The 21,133-nt window shown below is 48.7% G+C and overlaps 1 protein-coding gene across 1 annotated transcript in view; it reads left to right on the top strand.

The window, feature by feature from the left end:
• Window positions 1-21,133, top strand: part of Pcnx2 (pecanex 2) — a 154,992-nt gene that overhangs the window by 8,448 nt on the left and 125,411 nt on the right. Inside the window, exons 5-8 of the mRNA XM_028889810.1 lie at window positions 1,075-2,367; window positions 11,400-11,547; window positions 12,364-12,509; window positions 14,825-14,918. Of these exons, the coding sequence (XP_028745643.1) occupies window positions 1,075-2,367; window positions 11,400-11,547; window positions 12,364-12,509; window positions 14,825-14,918 (1,681 nt within the window). The remainder of the gene's footprint in view (window positions 1-1,074; window positions 2,368-11,399; window positions 11,548-12,363; window positions 12,510-14,824; window positions 14,919-21,133) is intronic.

Raw genomic sequence — 21,133 nt, 5'->3', positions numbered from 1 at the left:
CCCATGGGACATGTGACCATGCTGAAGGCTTGATGGTTACAATGAGGACAGAGTGCTGCTGACATCGAGCAGGTGGAGGCCAAGATGATACACCTTCGTAGACACACACACACACACACACACACACACACACACACACACACCTGAGTGTTATACCGTGCACACAGTGATCCCCACAGAGCAGAGAATGAGCTTGTCTGACCTACTGGACCACTGCTATTTCCCTTGGTTTTGCAATGTTTCTCAGCCTGTGGGTCTTGATCCCCACAGGGGTCACACATCAGATATCCTGCATGTCAGATATTTACATTATGATTCGTAACAGTAGAAAAAATGACAGTTATGAAGAAGTAAGGAAATAAGTTTATGGTTGGGGTCACCATAACATGAGTAACTAACTGTATTAAAGGGTCACAGCATTAGGAAGGTTAAGAACCTCTGGTCTAGAGGGATCATGTAACTTGCTGAAGATGAGAAGGTGATGGGGAGCAGAGTCAAGCCCTTTCCAACCACAAGGCCTGAGTGTGTGATTTAGACCATACTGCTCTGCCTCTTGAGGCCCCAGCACAGAAAAAAAAAAATGTGAGTCACTATTATAGTACAGACCTCTTAGGAGCCAAGGTAGAAGAGGTACTCTTATAAAACAAGCTCCCAGGGCCAGGATGACTTGGATCCTTGTAAGCATGAGGATCTAAGTCAGATCCCTAAACCCACATTAAAAAGTTGAGTGTGGTGGTACATACTTGCAATCCCAGCACTTAGGAGACAGAGACAAGGGAATCCCCGAGTCTCACGGGCCAGCCAGCCTAGCCCAGTGGGTAAATTTCAGACCAATGAGAGACCCTGACTCAAAGAACTAGGTGAATGCTATCTGAAAGAATGGCAGCTGAGGATGACCCTGGGCCTCGACATACAGGCACATGTGCACACCCTCATGTACACACACACACACACACACACACACACACACACACACCCCGAGTGTTTGCTGCTGGTTTGGGTTTTAATGTCTCACTCCCAGGTGTTAAACATCATTGCAGATGGGTCCCACGTCACCCCTGTCGTTCTTTCCAGGCGTTGTCCTGTCAGAGGATCAACCCGAGGTGGTGGTGTCATCTACCTCACCGGGCATCAAGTCGGAAAGCCTACCTGCTTCTCAGGGCCACACACCAGAACCCACTCCCAAACCAGCAGGTCCAGTGAAGCCAGTAACCCCGGAGATCCTCACAGGAAGAAAAGGGAAAGAGCCAGGGGGCGCTGGCCGGCGCCCGGCCCGCCACAGGTCTGAGAGTGGCCTGGTGAACACAGGAGCCTTGAAGAAGTTGCCACACCTGTCGTTGTCCCAGTATGACTTGCTAGAAACTGACATCTCCTTCCAGCCGTGGGGCAGTGAGCACTCAGCTCTGATTCCACAGTCCACCAAGGGTCCCCAGGGCCCCACCAGGACACCGTCCCAGAGCAGATCGCCTCAGGACAGCCTGAGCAGCAGCTGCTGCCAGTGCGACACCGTCCTGGCCAAACCCACGGAAGAAGAGGAGCTGACCCGGACGTCCGGTCCCGTGGAACTGCCCTTGAACCAGGAAGTGGTTGACTCTGACGGCGAGGTTGCAGTGACCCTCATTGATAACTCTCAGCCTGGGGAACCGCTGAGTCTGCATGAGCCCATTAAGATAGTTATCACCATGAGCAGCACCCCAAACTCCATGAGTGACCTGGAGAGTTCCCTGCACCTGAGGGTAACCAGCTCTGACGGAACCAGTGTCAGGCCCGACGCAGAGCCTTCTGGCCCAGGAATGGCTGGTCCTGCAGACCCTGAGCAGGTCAGAATTCCTCTGATCACCCTTGAGCTAACTGAGGATGGAGGAGGAAGAGGCCTCTCTTGTCCTGAAAGAAATGGCGGAGAAAGGACCCCAGCGAGAGTGGAGATGATGTCATCTGATCCTTGTCCTGGCTGTGGATCTGAGGACGGGGAGCGTAGCACCAAGGATGGCAGTCTCACCCCAAGGTGTGCCTGGGAACCAGGGCCCACACCCGCACCACTCACGCCCAGGGTGGACTCCAAGTCTGAGAGGAGCAGGGAGGGCCAGGCTAACCTTGACCCAGCCTCTTGTAAGAGCAGCCATGAGCAAAGGCATGCCCGTGTGCTCAGTGTGGACAGCGGGACCGATGCGTTCTTGAGCCGGGGTACCAAGGAGGTGGCCAGTGACAACGAGAAAGCCATCCCAACATCCAAATCAGACCTGGAAGCCAAGGAAGGACAGATTCCAAATGAGTCCAACTTCCTAGAGTTTGTCTCCCTATTGGAATCCATCAATACATCCAAAGTGGTGGCCCCCGACTCAGCAGCAGAGCCGAAAGGTCCTGAAGGTGAGACTCCACCCACTTCTCCCTGATGACATCACAGCAGGGATGTCAGTCTGTCCTTTGCCTGTGTTATCCAATCTGGGGCATCAGCTCTCAGGGGATGCTTTATTGTTTGGTGTGTGTGTATGTGTGTGTGTGTGTGTGTGTGTGTGTGTGTGTGTGTGCGCGCATGTGTGTGTGTGTGTGTGCGTGCGTGTATATGCGTGTGCGCGCGCGCGCACGCGCACGCGCGTGCTCACATTCATGTGTGTGGATGCACATGTCGGTGCAAGTGTGCACAGCACATATACAGAGGTCAGAGGACAGCGCTCAGATGCCTTCCATCTTTTGTTTCAGACAGGGTCTCTTATTGTTCTGGTCCTCACTGCATAGGCCAGGTTAGTTGACCTCTGAGCTTCCAGGGATCTGCCTATCTCTACCTCCCATCTTGCCTCATTGGGATTATAGGGACTTGCCACTGCACTCAGCTTTTGTTTGTAGGTTCTAGAAATCTGAACTCAGCTCCTCATGCTTGTGAGGCAAGTGTTTATGGATTGAGCCATCTCCCCAACCATGTGGCTTGTTTCTGCTACCCATCCTTACTCCAGGTGCTGATGTTGAGTTGTGATGAGCACCCCTCATCCAAAATGCTTTGGAATTGATATGTTGCAGATTTGGGGTATTTTCAGGGTTTAGGATATTTGAGTACCCACAATGAGGTATTTTTCAGGTAAGACCTATGAGACTCATGTGTATGTTCACACTCATTTATGTTCTGGCTGTACCCCATGCACAGCCATGGATGGTTGTATACTCCTGGATTCTAACTGTGCCTTGTCACTGGAGTTCAGGTATAAGTTTCCTCTTGCAATGTCATGTTGCTGCTCAGAAAGTTCTGGATCTTGGAGAATTCCCAGATTCTGGTTTTGAAGGTGGGGAGGCCCTACCTGCATCCACTTACTACACAGGAAACTTCAGGCTTTACGAGGAGTTTCCAGATTCTCTAGAAGCCAAGGATGCTTGTTTCCAGGGAACAAGCAATTATTTCCTATAGTTCCAACAATTGGAAAACAGATGTCTCTTCCAGTATAGGCGACATGCCTTCTGGGAAAGTTCAGCACAAAGCACATTTCTATTGAGGACCCTACGCTGGGTACTAGGGATGACTCAGTTGGTAAATGTTTGCATGTGAGCATGAGGACCTGAGTTTGATCCCCTAGAACCCATGGAGAAAAGAAACCCAGACATGGCAGTGAGTGTCTGTGACCTCAGCATTGGGGAGATAGAGGTAGGAGAATCCTTGGTCAGCCAGTCTAGCCGAACTAGCAGGCTCTAGACTGTCTCAAGAACAAAGGTAAGAACAATCCAAGAAGACACCTTATATTTACCTCTGGCTCTGTGTGCACCTACACACACAGAGATGTACATGCACACACATCCTCACTTTTCCTACAAAATTATGTTTCAGGATGTGGAAACTCCCAGTACTTCCAAGTTGCACGCATCATAACAAATCCTTTTGTAGTTCTTCATTCATGCCAAGCACGATCTTGAGTCCTTTATTTACATTAGCTAGGGTGGCTACATCCTCCCTTCCCTGGGAGGGTCCTCACTCACTCTTCTTCTGCCAACACTGTCATCGTTTATGGGTACCAGGACCTCGCTAAAGTATCCAGAATTTGAGTGTGGATTAATCTTATAGCTTATTCTCCACACAACATGGTATTTTGGATACAATGGTTAATCCTCCTTTAAAGTTGAAGCTCAAAGACTGTCACTAACTTTCCAGAGTTACCTGATCAGTACAAGAGGTGCCCATCTGAGGCTGATGGTGGCAGCCTGCTCCAGGGCCCCTGCTCATCACCATCAAACTATATATCACAGAGGGTTTTGTTTGCAAGGGAAATGGTTTCCCCTTTGATCAAAATGATGCCACTATACCAGAGTTACTGTGTTCTTTAGCTTTAAAGTCCCAAGGCTGCTGACTGTGACACTCCGGGCAGTGTTTGCTTACCTACTGGCCATTCTCCGCTCTCAGGACAGTTCTATATTGGCATCTCTGAGCAACTTCCTCCAATTCAGTTAAATTTGAAACAAACAGACAGTACATGAATCAAAGGTAAAGATATCTTTGAGATAAGAGTTCTTTACATTTTATTGATTGATTGATTGATTGATTGATTGATTGTGTGTGTGTGTGTGTGTGTGTGTGTGTGTGTGTGTGTGTGTGTGTTGAGTGGGGGCAGTGATGCATGTCACAGATTTGTGTGGAGGCCAGAGAACAACTTTGAGTTCTTGCCTTCTACCGTGTGAGCCCCAGGGATCGAACTCATGTCCTCAGACTTGATGGCAGTGCCTTGACCCAGTGAACCAGCTCACTGTTCACACGCAGCCCGAGTTAGCTAGAACTCAGTGTCACGAAGGATGACCTGTGAATTTAAGATTCCACCTCCTTTACCTCCCAAGTTCTGGGACTTCAAGTGTGCACCGCCACACACAGTTTATGCAACACTGAGGTCAAACCCAGAGTGGTGTGCGTGCCGTACAAGTACTCCCCTAACTGAGCTACATCTGTACCCTCACCCCTTTGCAGTCTTTTTGAGACAGGGTCTCATGTAGCCCAGGCTGGCCTCAAACTCGCTATGTAGCTGAAAATAACTTAGACACCTGATCCTCCTGCCTCTTCCTTTTCCAGTGCTGGGATTACAGGTGTCTGTTTCTGTGTCCCTCAGGCCACTTGTAAGGCTTATTTGGTTTGCCTACTTCAGAGTCTATACTTCTTAAACTCCTCGCCGGCTGAGTTCAGTCAGGGCAGTATCACATTGCAAAATTTCCCTGCTTTTCTGTCGCTATAATAAAACACCCTGGCCAAGAACAACTTATGGGAGACAGGCTTTATTCAGCTTACATACAGTTCCAGGTTACAGTCCATCACCGTGGGGAAGTCAAGGCAGGATCATGTCACACCCACAGCCAAGAGCAGAGAGAAAATAAACTCATCCTTGTTTACCTACATGCTTGGCTCCTAGATTTCTTTACTCTTACAGTTTGAAAGCACAGACCCTGAAGTGGTACCAGCCACATTCTGAGTGGGTCTTCCTGCCACTTAAAACAATCAAGACACTCCCCCAAAAGATGTGCGGCAGGTCAACTGGATACAGACAATCCCTCATTATGTCTCTCTTCCTGGGTGATTCTAGGTTGTAGCAGGTTGACATTTAAAACTAAGCCTCATAGAACTACAAGTAGGTTGCAAAGAGGTGGGCCCCCAGCAGGCTGGATTACTTACTAATTTCTCATTGCTGTGACCAAATAGCAGACAATAAGCAACTTAAGGAAGGAAGAGTTTATGTTGGCTCAGTGTGGTGGAGTGTAGTTGACCATAGAGGGGACGGCATGATGGCAGGAGTGTGCAGCTGAGGCATTTGATTGCCATGAAGAGAAGCCATGACCAAGGCAACTTATAAAAGAAAGAGTGTACTAGGGGCTTACAATTCAGAGGGATGACCCTATGACCATCATGGTGGGGAGCTTGGTAACACACAGGCAGGCATGGCACTGGAGTAGTAGCTGAGATCTCACATTTTCATCCACAAGCAGGGGAGAGAGAGAGAGAGAGAGAGAGAGAGAGAGAGAGAGAGAGAGAGAGAGAGAGAGAGAGAGAGAGAATATGATGTGGGCTTTTGAAACCTCAAAGCCCAAGTGATACCCCTCCTCCTACAAAGCCACACCTTCCAATACTTCCCAAACAGTTTCACTAACTGGGGACCAAGTATTCAAATATATGAGCCCATGGGGAACATTCTCATCCAAACCACACTTCCCAAACAGTACCACTAACTGGACCAGATGTTCAAACATATGCACTTGCAAAGGACATTTCACATTCAAACCACAGCATGGATGTTCTGTGAGAGGACCAGGCTTGGCTGTTGAGATTGGGATGGTCTCAAAGCAGGAAGTGTCAGTGGCCAAAGGGCCAGAGACTCAGCTCCATGCTGTCACCTACAGAGACCATTGCTTAGGTGAAGTTGCGATTCTTGACTGCACCATAGAAAGGAATTTCAGGGTGAGCCAACACATGGCAGAGCTGGAATTTGTTAAGGGAAAAAGTTTAAAATAGATACAAATGTGGCGGTTAATAGAGAGGCATTTAGTAAAAGACAAGTATACGCCCCAGAGAGTGGGCTTTTCAAGAGAGTCACACTCAAGTGTCTACAGTAGTTTTGTATATAGTGGTTTTGGTGGCTTCTAGGGTCACATCACAAGAGGTTGCTAAGGAATGTAAATGGGATGCTAAGGTGGTCCTGGTCCTCAGTGTTTACTACATGGAACTGCAACTGATAAGGTAAACCCTGGGTCATAGGAGAAGGTAAGATCTGTGATGACTAACCGTGTCAACTTGATACACCTAGGAAGAGAGAGCCTCATTTGGAGAACTGCTTCCATTGGATTAGCCTGTGGACATGTCTGCGGGGCCTTCACTTGATTGCTAACTGATGGAGGAGGGCTCAGCCCTCTGTGAGTGTGCTACCCCTAGGCAGGTAGTCTGGGGTGTGTAAGAAAGGTAGCTCAACGCGCCGCGAGAGGGAAAGCAAACCAGGAAGCAGTGTTCCTCTGTGGTTCCCTACCTTGGCTTCCCTCAATGATGGGCTATATGTACCTTGAACGCTAAAATTAACCCCTTCCTCCCCAAGTTGCTTTTTGGTCAGAGTGTTCTATGACATCAACATAGAAGCGAACTATGACAGATGTCTTCACTGTAAACAAAAGTTTATACTCTTGTTTGTAAGAGTCCCAGAAAACCCAGGGTCACATCTGGAGAGGGGTTAAGGCCATATATAGACCTTAAGCAAAGAGTCCTTGCTATTTTAAGATTCTTATTCAAAATATCTCCATAGAGAAGGAATATTGTCATCGACTTTGCCAGCAACTGTTAACCATGCTGGCATCCTGTCAGATGGAGCAGGGCTTCAGCCAGACTCCAAGCTGCCTTTTCTTCCTATGTCCCTGTGATTCCTCTGTCTTTCTGCCTCAAGAGTGGGACTAGACTGTGTGTCTCATTCAGAAAAGAAGAGAAGGGCCAAACAAGTCATGTGCCTGGAGACTGTTGGTACCAGAGAGGCTTCTGTGGTGCTCAGACCTCTTGAGTTTTGCCATGGCTGTGTGCGATTCTATCTCTGAAGAATAATTGATTACTGTAATCTGAATGCCCAGTTCTAGAATGTGCCTATACGGATGACTGTGAGATGACATTGGAGGTCTGCGGTATCTCTTCTAGTCATAGTTCTGATTGACAGGAAGATGCAGCTTGACCTTGGATCTCACTGGAGCGGAGCGGGGGTGGAGCTTCTAGTTCTCTTTAGGATGCTCTCCATCCGCTGAGCTATGCAAGGAAGGACAGGAAATGGTCCTCAGCCCTCACATCATCCTTCAACTCAAGGCTGAGGAAAATCATGCACCATTCAAAGCTTAGAGCTGAGTGTGGTGGTGCATTGCCCATCATCCTGGCTCTTCGGAGGCTGAGGCAGGAGGATTGAGGTCAGCAGTGAGACCTTGTCTAAAAACCCAAACCAAAGCAACAACTGATAATAGCATAAAGTTTGTTTGATTTCATTTTTGTCGTGTGTGTGTGTGTGTGTGTGTGTGTAAGTGTGTGTAAATAAAGATACCCATAGCCATTAGCTCAGAACAAGCAAAGGTTTCCCTGGAGCAAGGAGATCAGCTGATTTGGGTAGTAACTTAAAGCCAGGAGGGTGGTACACAGCTCCTTGGTGAAGAATGGGGCAAGGTGGGGGGGAGTCTTGTCTGCCCCAGGTGGAAGCTGTTGACTGGAGAAACCAGACATGGATTGTCTTGTGCAATTGATTAGGGCTAAGAGTTCAGCTTTATTTGCTTATAAATACTGAAAACAGGGACAGATGTGGGAAGCTCTGTTACTGAGAGGTCCTACCCATGTGGAGCTAAATGTCAGAGCATGGATGGCTTCCTGGACTGCTTGCTAGTGGTGGTCTGACTTCTACCAGGCTTGATTCTCCCATAGTAGCCCTGGTCCTGGGCTTGGGGCTGAAGGTAATGTGTGGGTTGCTGGCTGCTTCAGCTATTGATTAGAGATCTCTGTGTATATTAACTGGTCATTATTTTGTTTGTGTAGTCTATTAACTTCTAGGAATTTCTACAAACCATATTCTAAATGTGCTACATGCATAAAGATTTTATCTGTGGAAGAATTATCTATAACATAGGTGTGTGATTTTCCTCAGGGAGACATAAACCAGTACTCCAGACAGGACATCAAGGACAGACCAAAGGAACCTCTCACCCCAGCCGAGCTTAGTGACCCAGTGAGTTTATTGGTGTTGCTTACAGAAGCATGAGAGATTCAAGGGCAGCTGCATTACCACAAGCCCTCACTAAAGCTTCATTTCCAGGTTTCTTGAACAACTTGCAGGCTGTGTGACAGGTCAGAGTCTCCTCCAGGAGACTGCCAATTGGAAAATGTCCCTCACCCCCTAATTTTGCTTGTAATCTTAGGGAGGAGTTTTGTGAAGCTTGTAAGTGTCCTCCAGTTGGGAGCTTCCCCCCTAGAGAAAGTGTTTCCATGGAATGTGAAACACTGTAAGTGTGCAAGGATCTTGCTAACATGCCACACTGTATCTACAAATGTAACTATTTTAGGGTGACTTGGAAGATTATCTAGTGGCATTTGAGAACATTAATCTTTAAAGTAAATATGATAGTTAAAAGGGGGTATGTGGTGGTTTGAATGAAAATGGCCCCCATAGGCTCATAGGGAGTGGTATTATTAGGAGGTGTGGCCTTGTTGGAGGAAGTGTGTCACTAGGGGTGGGTTTTGAAGTTTCAGAAGCTCAAGCCAGGCCCAGTGTCTCTCTCTTCCTGCTGCCTGCTTTTCTGGATATAGAACTCTCAGCTACTTCTCCAGCACCATGTCTGCCTGCATGCCTCCATGCTTCCCACCATGACAATAATGGACTAAACCTCTGCACTGTAAGCCAGCCCCAGTTAAATGTTTTCCTTTATAAAAGTTACTGTGGTCATGGTGTCTCTTCACAGCAATAGAAACCCCAACTGAGACAGGGTATCTTTAGTACTGGTTTATTTTATGAAAAATGTCTCATGTCTAGGAAAATGAAAACTCCAGCGAGCTCTGGTGTAGGAGTGAACATCTGGATTAAGGGGACCTGGAGAGGTGGCCCATATGCTGACCTGAGGAATGCCCACATTAAGATAGAGGACCTAAGATGCTGGAGATGGACAGATGTACCTGGCAGTGTGGTGCAGGGAGCTTCCTTGTGTACCCCTCTTCTGAAATGGGGCCTGGCATGGTTATTTGTTCTGGTGTCATGCTTTTCTTGACAGCTGTGAGTACTGCCTGCCTGACAGACTGTCAAATGAAATCCAAACTTTTTGTGTGCCAGAGACACTTGCCACTGATGTGCTGGGAATGCTTAGTGTTGTGACCCACTCAGAAGCCAGCAATCTCCTCCAGTGGCTGGGAAGAAGTCCAAGAAGGGATTGCTGTGGTCATGTGGTTGACATCCTCAGACGCATCACTGCAGTTTCAGTCCAGTGGCATGTCTTTTCTGTGCGTGCATGTGCGTGCGTGTGTGTGTGTGTGTGTGTGTGTGTGTGTGTGTGTGTGTGTGTGTGTGTGTGTCTGTGTCTGTGTCTGTCTGTGTGTGTGTTTGTGTGTGTCTGTGTCTGTGTGTGTCTGTGTACATGTGTATGCTTGCGTGTAGAGGTGAGGGGTAGATGTCAGGTGTCCTCTATTGCATTCCACCTTGTTTTTTGAGACAGGATCACTCATTGAACCTGGAGCTCACAGGTTCAGTTAGGCCAGCAATCTTCAGGGACCTGCCTGTCTCTGTCTCCCTGCACTGATGTTGCAGATGTGTGCCACCATGCCTGGCTTGTTTGGTGGGTTCCAGGGCCAATCTGAGGTCCTCATGCTGGCACAGCAAGCTCCTGATCCATTGAACCATCTTCCTTGCCCCTCAACAGCGTGTCTCGAAAGGGCTGTAGGTTCAGACCTTTTGTCCCTGTTTTCAGGTCCAGGCTGAAACCCTTCAGAATTGACAGAAGATAGTGACACTTTTGAACCCTGTGTCCACACACAAGCCAGATGCATCCTTCACTTCTCATAGTGGCATAAGCGCAGATCCTTAGTCTAGGCCACTGTCTAGACAACATTCTAAACAGTTCCTCGCCTCCCATCTGTACCTGCTGACTTCTGAACAGCTTTCCGTCTTCAGGTAGTCCCAGGAAAGGGTGAGTGGGGGTCGGGCTGTGCCTTCTCCCACAGCCCTAAGCGAGTAGTTCCAAGTTGGTAGCAATCAACAGATGGCTGCCTCCCAAGGGGCCATTCTGCCATTAGCTAGATTGACCTATAGAGAATGAGTGACTAGAAGGATGATGAGATTTTTCAAATGGTCAGTGGAACCAAAAACAGATAGTCTACTGAAGTCTTCTCTTTAAATCTGAGGCTGAGCATTTGTGTGTTCAGACCCTTTCATGTATGTGTATAGGGGTCCAACAGGGTAGTGGATGCCACTGGGTCTCTGAATCCCTTGGTAGAGTGGATGGTGACTATAGATGCCTGAACAACTTGTCTCAAATGTATAGACGTGTCTGTTTCAAGTATATTTATAGACTTTCATACTTAGTGAAAGGAACATCTATCTAGAAACCTGTCTTTCCTCCCTTCCTCTCTCCCTCCCCTCTTTTCTCACTATGTAGACCAAGCTAGCCTCAGACTCCTAGGGATCCTCCTGCCTCAGCTTCCTGAGTGCTAGGATTACAGGTGTACATGATCACACCCAGATTGTTTGGAGTTTTGTTGTTTGCTTGGTTTTGAGGCCAAATCTCACTCTGTAGCTCAGAATAGGGTGGAACTCACAGCTATTCTCCTGCCTCTGTCTCCTAAGTGCTGGTATGATTGTCTTCATTCTTTTCATATTTCAGGGCTGATAGTTCATTCCCTGAACACTGAGATGGTTTTCCTGTTTCTTGTTAACATGGAAAGCTGTGTCTTTCAGATCGTGCCTCCCCAGGGACCAAGGAAGAAGCTGTGGAGAGTGACAGACCCAGTGGACATGATCCGAAGCCAGGAAAACCAGATTTGCCGAGCCAAGACCATGCAGTCGCCAGCCCAGTGTCCACACAGCCTGCCAAGACCACAGCACTGTAAGGAGGACTTGGTCACTTAGCCCTGTGTGGAGTGTGAGGTGGCCTCTCCCACCAGGTGCTCCTTGTAATGCTTTGGGGAGGGTAAAGAAGAATTCCTGGGGAGTGTGTGAGTGTGTGTGCCAGATGTTGAACATCTCAGTAGCTCTCCATCTCTCACTGAACCTGGAGCTTACCTGTTCAAGCTACACTGGCTGCCCAGGGAGCCTGGGGAATCCTCCTGTCTCCTCCCTAGCCCAGGGATTATTGGAGCATGCTTCAATGCTTGGCTTTTGTTCACATGAGTCCTAGGAGTCCAAACTCAGGTTCTCACACTTGCATGGTGAGCAGTTTAACATTGAGTCATCTCCCCAGCCCCTTACCATCTGTCTTAGTTAGGGTTACTATTGCATAATTTTATACTATTGTATAAAACACCATGACCAAAAGCCACTTGGGGAGGAAAAGGTTTATATCACTCCCAGTTCCATATAACAGTTCACCATCAAAAGCAGTGAGGGCAGAAACTCAGACAGGGCAGGAACCTGGAGGCAGGAGCTGATGTAGAGACCATGGAGGAGTGCTGCTTAAGGGCTTGCTCCACTTGGCTTGCCCAGCCTGCTTCTATAGAACCCAGGACCGCCGGCACCACCCACCATGGGCTGGGTTCTCCCCCATCCATTACAAATTAAGAAAATTCCCAACAGGTTTGCCTACAGCCCGATCTTATGGAGGCATTTTCTCTATTGAGGCTCCTTCCTCTGATGACTCTAGCTTGTGTCAAGTTGACATAAAACTAGCCAGTCCAGCAACCTTGAAGCTTTTCTGTGTGGTCAGTTTCCAGGGCAGTCGGCAAAGACAGATCATCTACAGAGTGACTTCCCAACAAGACAGCTCAGTGCTGCAGGTCATCAGTGGGCCGGAAACATCTGTACAGGAGGAAATTTCCCTGGATGCCATGCACGTGTTCATCGACGAGCATGGTGAGTCTTAAAGAACTCCTAAAGAGCAAGAAGGCTGACAGCCACAGCTTTCCTGGGAGCTCTGCGTGGTCCCTAGTCTAAGTGTTGGATATTAAAACAGTCAGACCGTCCTGGGGTTGCCTTTAGTACTATCGAAGGAGCTCTCTCCTTTCTGCCTTGGCTTATTACACCTTTGGTATGCTACTTACCCTTTGTCTTATTTCCAAGGAGAAAATTCCAGGTAAACCTTAGAGTTAACCAGGTGCACCTGTTTTTTGCTCTTTTAAAACATTTTATTTTTTCATTTATTTTTCTGACACAAGGTTTTATTTAGCTTGGGCCAACATCCAACTAGCTATTGTAGCTCAGACTGACCTTGAACTTGTGACACTCCAGCCCTTACCTCCTGAGTGCTGGGATGACAGGGCTGTTTGAGCATGCTTGGTGTATGCGGTCCTGGAGATAGAAACCAGGGCTCTGTGCATGCCAGGCAAGCACTCTACCCAGGAAGCCACATCCCTGGGCTCTCTAAACACCCAATCCTTTACTTTCATCGTCACTATTACAGTAGTTATTTCTTGTCTTATGATAATCCGCTAATGATATTTCTCTTTCCCAAGTGGAGAGAGACTTCATCAGGGCGCATGCCCAGTTCCCCATAAATACTTATGAGGTGTTTGTTAAACATCCTCATAGCTTTTCCTAGTGTCTTCATATAAAAATGATTTAAAGTAGTTACATGAGGAATCACCCATCAAATGGTTGGGTCAAAGTCCCAAAGACAAGAGTCGTGGGCTCTGGTTGTTCTGGGCTAGGTCTTGGCTAACATCCTTTTTAACTTTTTTTAAGTTATTTTTTAATCAGTGTACAAAGTGGCAGGTTTCCTAATGGGGTTTCCACACTGGTTTGGTCCTGGCCGGCTCTCCCTCATCTCCCAGCCCCCCTCCTGGCGTGGACCCCTCCATCACATAGCCACCTTCCACACTGAAATCACCTGTTCTGGTGGTTCCCTCTCCCTCCTCCCACAGCCCTCTTTTCCCCCTCTCCTGGCCCCTCTCAGGTTTCTTGGTCTCTATACACACTCACTCCAACATAAACACAAACATACATACATTGGAAGTGAGAAGGAGGCTAGGGCCTGCCTGTGAGAAAGCATGCGCTGCTTGTCTGAATGGCTCCAGTCCACTGTCAGTTACGGAGTACTCAGGATGCTGACTTCTGTGGCCTTATCTGGCTCAATGTCTTGTGTCACACACACACACACACACACACACACACACACACACACACACACACACACACGCTTTTATCTAAGCCTCCAGAAAGTGAGGCCAGGCCTTGGCTGTTGGCACTTTGGAGCTGAAGGCCACTTAGCAGGTGTCTCCACCAGGGAATTAACTGCATTTCCTAAGGCTCCAGAGGAAGGTGCTCCTTGGGACTAGGAGATTACATCAAGGCAGGAGCTGATCTTCACACCTCAATGCCCAGGACCCTCCAGCCGAACTAACTGAACTCTGCAAAGGGATGCCACCCTTTCTTCTCCTCTTGACCAGGCTGACACGAAGTCAGCAGTCATGCTCATCCACCTTCCCTGAGGCAGCCTGGACTCTGCAGCCTCCATCTAAGCTGCAGGCCTAATGAGCCTCTTCTTATATGCAATACCCATGTGCATGCACACAGAAACCACCTGCTCCAGCCCTCCTCCAGTCCTGCTGCTATGTGAGTGGAACATAGAAAAACATGTGAAGTAAAGGGCTGGGGACGTATCTGCCTGTGGGGTATGATGAGCCCTGGGGTAGATTCCCAGCACCACTCAACCACACCTATAATCCCAGCACTCGAGCAGGAGGGTCAGGAGTTCAGGGGTGTCATGGCTACACAGTGAGTTCAAGGCCAGCCTGGGCTACCTGAGAAAGAATACTAAGTATAGTAGCCCATGCCTGTAATCCCAGCATAAGGCCGAGGCAGAAAGATTGATTGTTGGAGGCCAGCCTGGAACCACAGGGAGAGAAAAAGAAATGGAAAGAAAAAAAAAAAAAAACAAAGAAAAGAAGGAAACAAAAGTTAATTGACTAACAGAACAATTCTGATAAGCAGATCAAAGGCAGTGATGTAGTGAGTACTACGGTTGCACCAGGCAGACACGCAGAACATTTTTCTCAGTGGTTTCCTTTGCTACATAAACTTCTGCTTCAAATGTGAAGCGGAATGAAACAGAGCCAGTCACTCCACAGACAGTCTGACGGGGCTGCCTTTAACGTGAAGACGGTGGGAGTGAGCTCATGCGTCGTAGACCATGGGATGGTGCTCTTCGCTCAAATCTCACAATTTTGCAGGGGAAATCAGGTCGTGTTATTTAAAGTCTGGAAATCAGAAAGAAGGCTCCTCTCAGCATCGGTCCTCGAACCCTGACTGTGCCTCACGTGCCAGGTGAGTGGGCGTGGCCTCCAGGTCTGGGAGCCTGGACAGTGCTGGGGTCCACAGGCTCCTCCGTAGAGGTTGAGGCAGAGTTTTGTGTGAAATGAAAATATGACATGCTAGAAAACCCAGCAGAGCCATTTTTGGGGCCATGGCCCTGGTGGAAGGTGAACAGGACATGTAGGTGGAGACAGGGAGAGGACCTGAGTGAAGGAATCTGAGCCCGGCGGCTTGAGAGCTCTGCTCTCTAGAGGGCAGTGCAACATCTGCCCGAGGGCACCCTGGAAGTGTGGACGCTTCCAGTTCACAGGCCACTCAGCAGGTCGAGGTCCTAGGTGTCTTCTCTGTTTTGCTGAAAACATGTTGAACAGCTCCCAGTTCCTCGCAGTGTGAGTTCCCTTGGCACTGAAGCAGCTTTTGCACAGCTCTCTGTTCAGCTCACCAGCTGTGGAGCAGGTCTGAGGTTCCCCGGGGCTTAGAGATTCCTTATGGCAATCGGAATGGGTGGGTCTCAGTTGCTTGCTGTAAATATGGAGGTAAATCCGTTACGTGCAGTGTGTTAGAACTGCATGTGTGTTTGAAGAACTACAGATTACTATGGTATAATCGGCCTGTCGTGGGTTTCCCGCATGGAGAGTGTAAGTGGTGTTTTGAGAACCTGGGGTTGTGGCTCCGTTGGTAGGACCGAGTTGAAACCCTCCATTCCAACTCCCGCACCACATAAACAAAGCATGGTGGCAGGGAACTGTAATCCTGGCTTTCGGGAGGTGGTGGGAGCAAGGAGATCCAAAATTCAAGGTCATCTTCAGCTGCAGAGCAATGTCAAGGCCAGCCTGGGCTACAGGAGACCTGGTCTCAAACAAAACAAACAGAATCTAACTCCGGAGGTCTTGTGTTTCCTGAGTCCTGAGTTTTTTCAGGGATGTGATGGGAATCTTCAGGGAACCTGAAACAAATGACTTAATTTTCCTGTCGTCATGCACTAGCCTCTGGAGTGTTCTCTCACTGATGCTGTGACCCCATCATCAATTCTCACCTGATCAAAAATGCCAGTGCTCGATGTCAGTGTCTGGAGGTCACCCTCTCTGTCACCCAGTGCCCGATGTCAGTGTCTGGAGGTCACCCCTCCCTGTCACCTATGCCCGATGTCAGTGTCTGGAGGTCACCCTCTCTGTCACCCAGTGCCCGATGTCAGTGTCTGGAGGCCACCCTCCCTGTCACCCAGTGCCCGATGTCAGTGTCTGGAGGTCACCCCTCCCTGTCACCCAGTGCCCGATGTCAGTGTCTGGAGGTCACCCTCCCTGTCACCCAGTGCCCGATGTCAGTGCCTGGAGGTCACTCTCCCTGCCACCCCATCCTTCCTGTTCTGCTCTGATGTGTTCTACATGAACTCAGTCAGTCCCGCAGGGGTAGGGCCTGCATCTCACCACCTCCCTGCCCTGCAGCCTCCTCCAGTCTCAGGTACCACTGTGTGCACCAATCAAAGCTGGCTTCCCCAGCCAGAGACAAGCAGAATCCCCGAGCAAACAGACACTTGAAAGGAAAGGCGTGCGTCCTCCACTGGGCTCTAGTGTTAGCACATGCCAGGATTGCAGTTAGGGAATTTCATCATCTAGCATGGCAGCCTTCTCAGGTGATGTCTTCGAGGGCAGGGGAACACAGGGAACTGTCACATCTCCTCCCCAGAGGCAGGTTGACATGCTCTTATGTTAAATTCAGAGCAAACAGAAGCCTCCTGTTTCATCCCACAGTAAAGGCAGGAGCTTTGCTTTTGTTGGATTTTTGTTTCCTCTAAATAAATATACACTACTTCCTTCCCAGGTGAGTACTGACCTGAATTTACCAGTAATGCTAGTGTTCTGAATCAAGAGAATGATCTATGAGAGCTGTGTTTTCAGTTTTGAATAAGCATGTTTATTTTTATTATTTTTTTATTCTTTTTGCCTATATAAATGTTTTGCCTGCCTGTGTACGTGCGTGAGTGCATGTGTGCGTGGTGTGTGTGTGGTGTGTGTGTGTGTGGTGTGTGTGTGTGTGTGTGTGTGTGTGTGTGTGTGTACTATATATGTGTAATGCCCTGGAAGACCAAAAGTGGGAGCCAGATCTCCCAAAACTGGAGTTACAGAATGTTGGGAGCTACCATGTGGGTGCTGGGAATTGAGCCCCAGTTTTCCGGAAGAGCAGCCAGTGCTCTTAGCTTCTGAGCCATTGTTCAAACCCTATAACTGACTTTACTAAGTATACAGGAAGCCAAAGTAAGAAACAGCAAGTGATGGACAGATGTTAGAGAGTAACCTCTGCTACAGCGGCTCACCTCTGGCTGTTCTCAAGGGCACTGTGTTTTCACTCTTGAGCTGTTTTGCTGATCTTCTCTTTCCTGTCACAGAGTTGGGGGAGCAGCTCTATCCAGACAAAGGACACTTGGAGACAGACTTTGAGGTTGGGGTGGGCAATTGTGTCTTCGGAGCCAGTTCCTCAGTGAGCTCAAACAGCATGTGACAATTTACCAGTATAACATACATTGTAGTCACATATCCTGAGCCTTGAAAAACTAAGGGACCAGAGAGATGGCTTGACGGTTAGGAACACTTGCTGCCCTTGCAGAGGACTTGAGTTCTCTCCTCAATAGCCACAGCGGGTGGCTCACAAACATCTGTAACTCAGGCCAGCTCACATCTTTTAAAGGGTTCCTATGAGGAGGAGAGAGGGATAAGAAACTTTTAGATAGAAAGATAGCGAAGAGGAGAAAGAAAGAAACATGGGATAGCTTCGGGGGGGACCTGGATCAAAACCCAATGGCCTCTTCCAAAGGGCTTTTTATAACAATGCCAAGGAGCAGGGCAAAAGACCTCCCCCTTGCTAGATCAAAGCACACCACACAGCCAAGTGTAGACAGACCCTTCCACATACCTGGTAATCATGCCCATGGTCAAATCATCCCCTTTAGCAGCCCTGATAGGTAAAGCAAGCTCAGATTCTTGGACCCTGAGTAAGTTTTCACTAGGAAACCTCTGTGGTTCTCTGCATCCACCCCTCTCTTCTGGCGTCGGTGGGTGCGCATGCAGACAAGTAATTGCACACACATATACATAAATAAAAGTAAAATTTAATACGCCAGGTGTGGTGTAGCATACTTGAAATCTAAGCACTGGGTGGTAGAAACAGATGGATTCCCAAAGCCCACTGGCCAGACAGCCCACCTTAGTCAACAAAGCCATAAAGGGTGCACATGTGGGTGAGAAGGCCTTGGAGTTTCCACACCACCTCAGTGAGTGGCACCCACTCTCTTTCTCTCTCTAATTTCTTTTTATTAATCACCCCATTCTTGTTTTCTTTCATTATCTCATCACCGCCTTTCCCAGCTAGAGTTCTTTTATGTATGTATACTTTGGGAGTTGAATCTCAGGACCTCCTGCGTGCTAGGCCAGAACACGACAGAGGAACCCCACTCCCAGTCCCTCTCGGGTAGGTTCTAGGCAGGTGTTCTATCACTAAGCAACATCCCCCATCACCTCACAGTAGATTCTAGGCCGCACTCTGCCACTGAGCCATGCTTCCAGCCCCTCACTAGAGGGTTATAGCAAGCGCCCTTCCCCTGAGCTACAGGCAACCCTTCATTAGAATATCATAGGCAAGTGCCCTGCTGCTGAGCCAGTATCCGCCCCTCACTGGTTTGCAAGCACATGGTGGGGGGTGGCATCCCCTAATCATTGTTTCTAACACTAAAGGTGAAGAATGACCTCTGACCCAGTGGCTTTGCCCCCAGGAAGACACAGGGGTCTCGTGCCTTACATTGTGTCCCAACAATGCCCTGAGTCTTTGTGAAGCAGCGTGGTAGCTCATAGTGCTGAGAGAGTTATCAGCACACTCGAATACAGAATTAACAGGACTCCCTTTCAGCCCTGAGAAACTAGAGCAAACAGAAACCTCCAGCCTGACTCTCTCGGCACCTTGTCTGTGGACATCAGAGCCGAGCTTCCAGCTCCTCGTTCTCCGAGGGAAGCAGTTCTCTATCAGCAAGAAAGCTGAAAGTGGAGGTAGAGCTGACCCAGACCTGCAGCATCTCTAGCTGCTCTGGACAGGAGCAGAAGTCTTACATCAGACTGACGTGGGTTCGAATCTCAGCACCTGTGTTTATTTTCTGTTTCATGTGGTATAATTTCTTACTCATTAAGTTTAAAATATTTGCATTACATTTTCACTTATTTATTTTTAGGTGTGTGTGTGTGTGTGTGTGTGTGTGTGTGTGTGTGTGTGCGCGCGCGTGCCACACTGCACATATGTGGAGGTCAAAGGGTAGCTTCTCTCTTTCCACCATGTGGGTCCTGGGGAGCAAACTCAGGTCATCAGGCTTAGTGGCAAGCCCCTTTACCCACTGAGTCATATTGCCTTTCCTTGTCAACTTTTTTTTGACCTGTAAGTTGAGAGAAATAATGAATTAATTCACTGGCTTGCTTTAAAAATTAAAGTTGGCCTGGGGAGTTAACTCAGTTGGTAAAACACTTGCCGCACAGGAGGCATAGGGACCTAGAATCCACATTAAAAAGCCAGGTGTGGTGTAGCGTACTTGAAATCTAAGCACTGGGTGGTAGAAACAGATGGATTCCCAAAGCCCACTGGCCAGCCAGCCCACCTTAGTCAGCAGATCCTGGGTCAGTGAGAATACCTTCTCTCAAAGCAAGGGGGGGGGGCATCTGAGAGGACACCAGAGGTTGACCTCTGACACCCACCACAGGGCACATACACACACACACACACATACACACACATCATTCAAGACAGCGCCTGTGTGGAGGGCACTCAGTAGTGTCACATGCGTTCCCCTTCTGGGTAGAAAAGGAGGACAAAGTCCAGGGTTAACTTTTCACAGCAGCCAACCCCTGGCTTCTGCCAGGAGGAAGCCCGTTCTCAGCAGGGGCCACTTTACCTGTTTGTGAAGTGGGCAGCTAAGGTGTTTCCCCAGCAGCCTGTGGTCCAACGCCTTGGCATCTGGGGCAGCTTCAGGGTACTTAATATTCTGTTTCTAGGGCTCAACGCCGTCAAGTTCTGGGTCCTCCAACCATAGCAGATACAAATGTAGACGTTCAGATTGGAAGGGAGCCTGGTGAGGGCTCCGTAAGCTATTCTCCATAGAAGGTACTGGAAAACCAGCTCTTCCCCTCTAAGGTGACCTCAGTGGCTGGGAGCACCTCCAACTAAATTGTTAAACTGCTGGATCCCATTACCGGCAGGAAGGAGACTCTCTTAGCCATTGTGAGGCCTGGTTGTCACGTGACAGTTTTACGTCCCAGATGCTCAGCTCTGAATGGGGACTTGTGAGCCATGTAACTTCCCTGTCTCTGTAGGGATTCCTGGAGGAAGCTGAGAGAGGAAGTTTATTTCCCTTCCTGGCCCCCCTGAAAACACTGTGAGAAACAGCACACCTCCCCCACCCACTGCCGGAGTCTCACAGAGCACCTTGAGTCACACACTAGCTGTTCATCAAGCAGGTGCCTTTGGGAAGGTTATCTGATTGCTCTCTGCTCTCCCCCCGAAACCCGAACTGCAGCCTTTCCAGGGGCTGCTGGGAAATACTGCCTGACAACAAATCCCTTTCATGTTTAACTGACCAGAACACAGGACGGATTTACTAGTTCAGAGCCCAAAGTGAGCTGATCTGCCTGAAAACTGAGCTGGAAGTAGGTCATTAGCCCAGGAAATGGAAGACGTTGCCTGGAAAGTTAACGAATGTTCAGAGTTGAAATGGTTCACCACACATTGGACTTTGACTATTCCTCTCCAGGCTTTGTAACTAAAGCCTCCCTCCCCCTGCTGCAGCCGGGGCCGTGTGTGTGTGTGTGTGTGTGTGTGTGTGTGTGTGTGTGTGTGTGTAGTGTGTGTGTGTGTGTGGTGTGTGTGTGTGTAGTGTGTGTGTGTGTGTGGTGTGTGTGTGTAGTGTGTGTGGTGTGTGTATGTGTGGTGTGTGTGTGGTGTGTGGTGTGTGTGTGTGTGAGGTATGTATGTGTGGTGTGGTGTGTGTGGTGTGGTGTGTGTGGTGTGTGTGTGTGGCGTGGTGTGTGTGGTGTGTGTGTGGTGTGGTGTGTGTGGTGTGGTGTGTATATGGTGTGAGGTGTGTGTGTGTGTGATGTGGTGTGTGTGGTGTGGTGTGTATATGGTGTGAGGTGTGTGTGTGTGTGATGTGGTGTGTGTGTGTGTGTGTGTGTGTGTGTGTGTCTAGGACAGTAGAG

This window comes from Peromyscus leucopus, chromosome 5 (genome assembly GCF_004664715.2).
Source record: "Peromyscus leucopus breed LL Stock chromosome 5, UCI_PerLeu_2.1, whole genome shotgun sequence".
In the NCBI taxonomy this organism is placed as follows: Eukaryota; Metazoa; Chordata; class Mammalia; order Rodentia; family Cricetidae; genus Peromyscus; species Peromyscus leucopus.
This window is presented reverse-complemented; position numbering and strand designations above follow the sequence as displayed.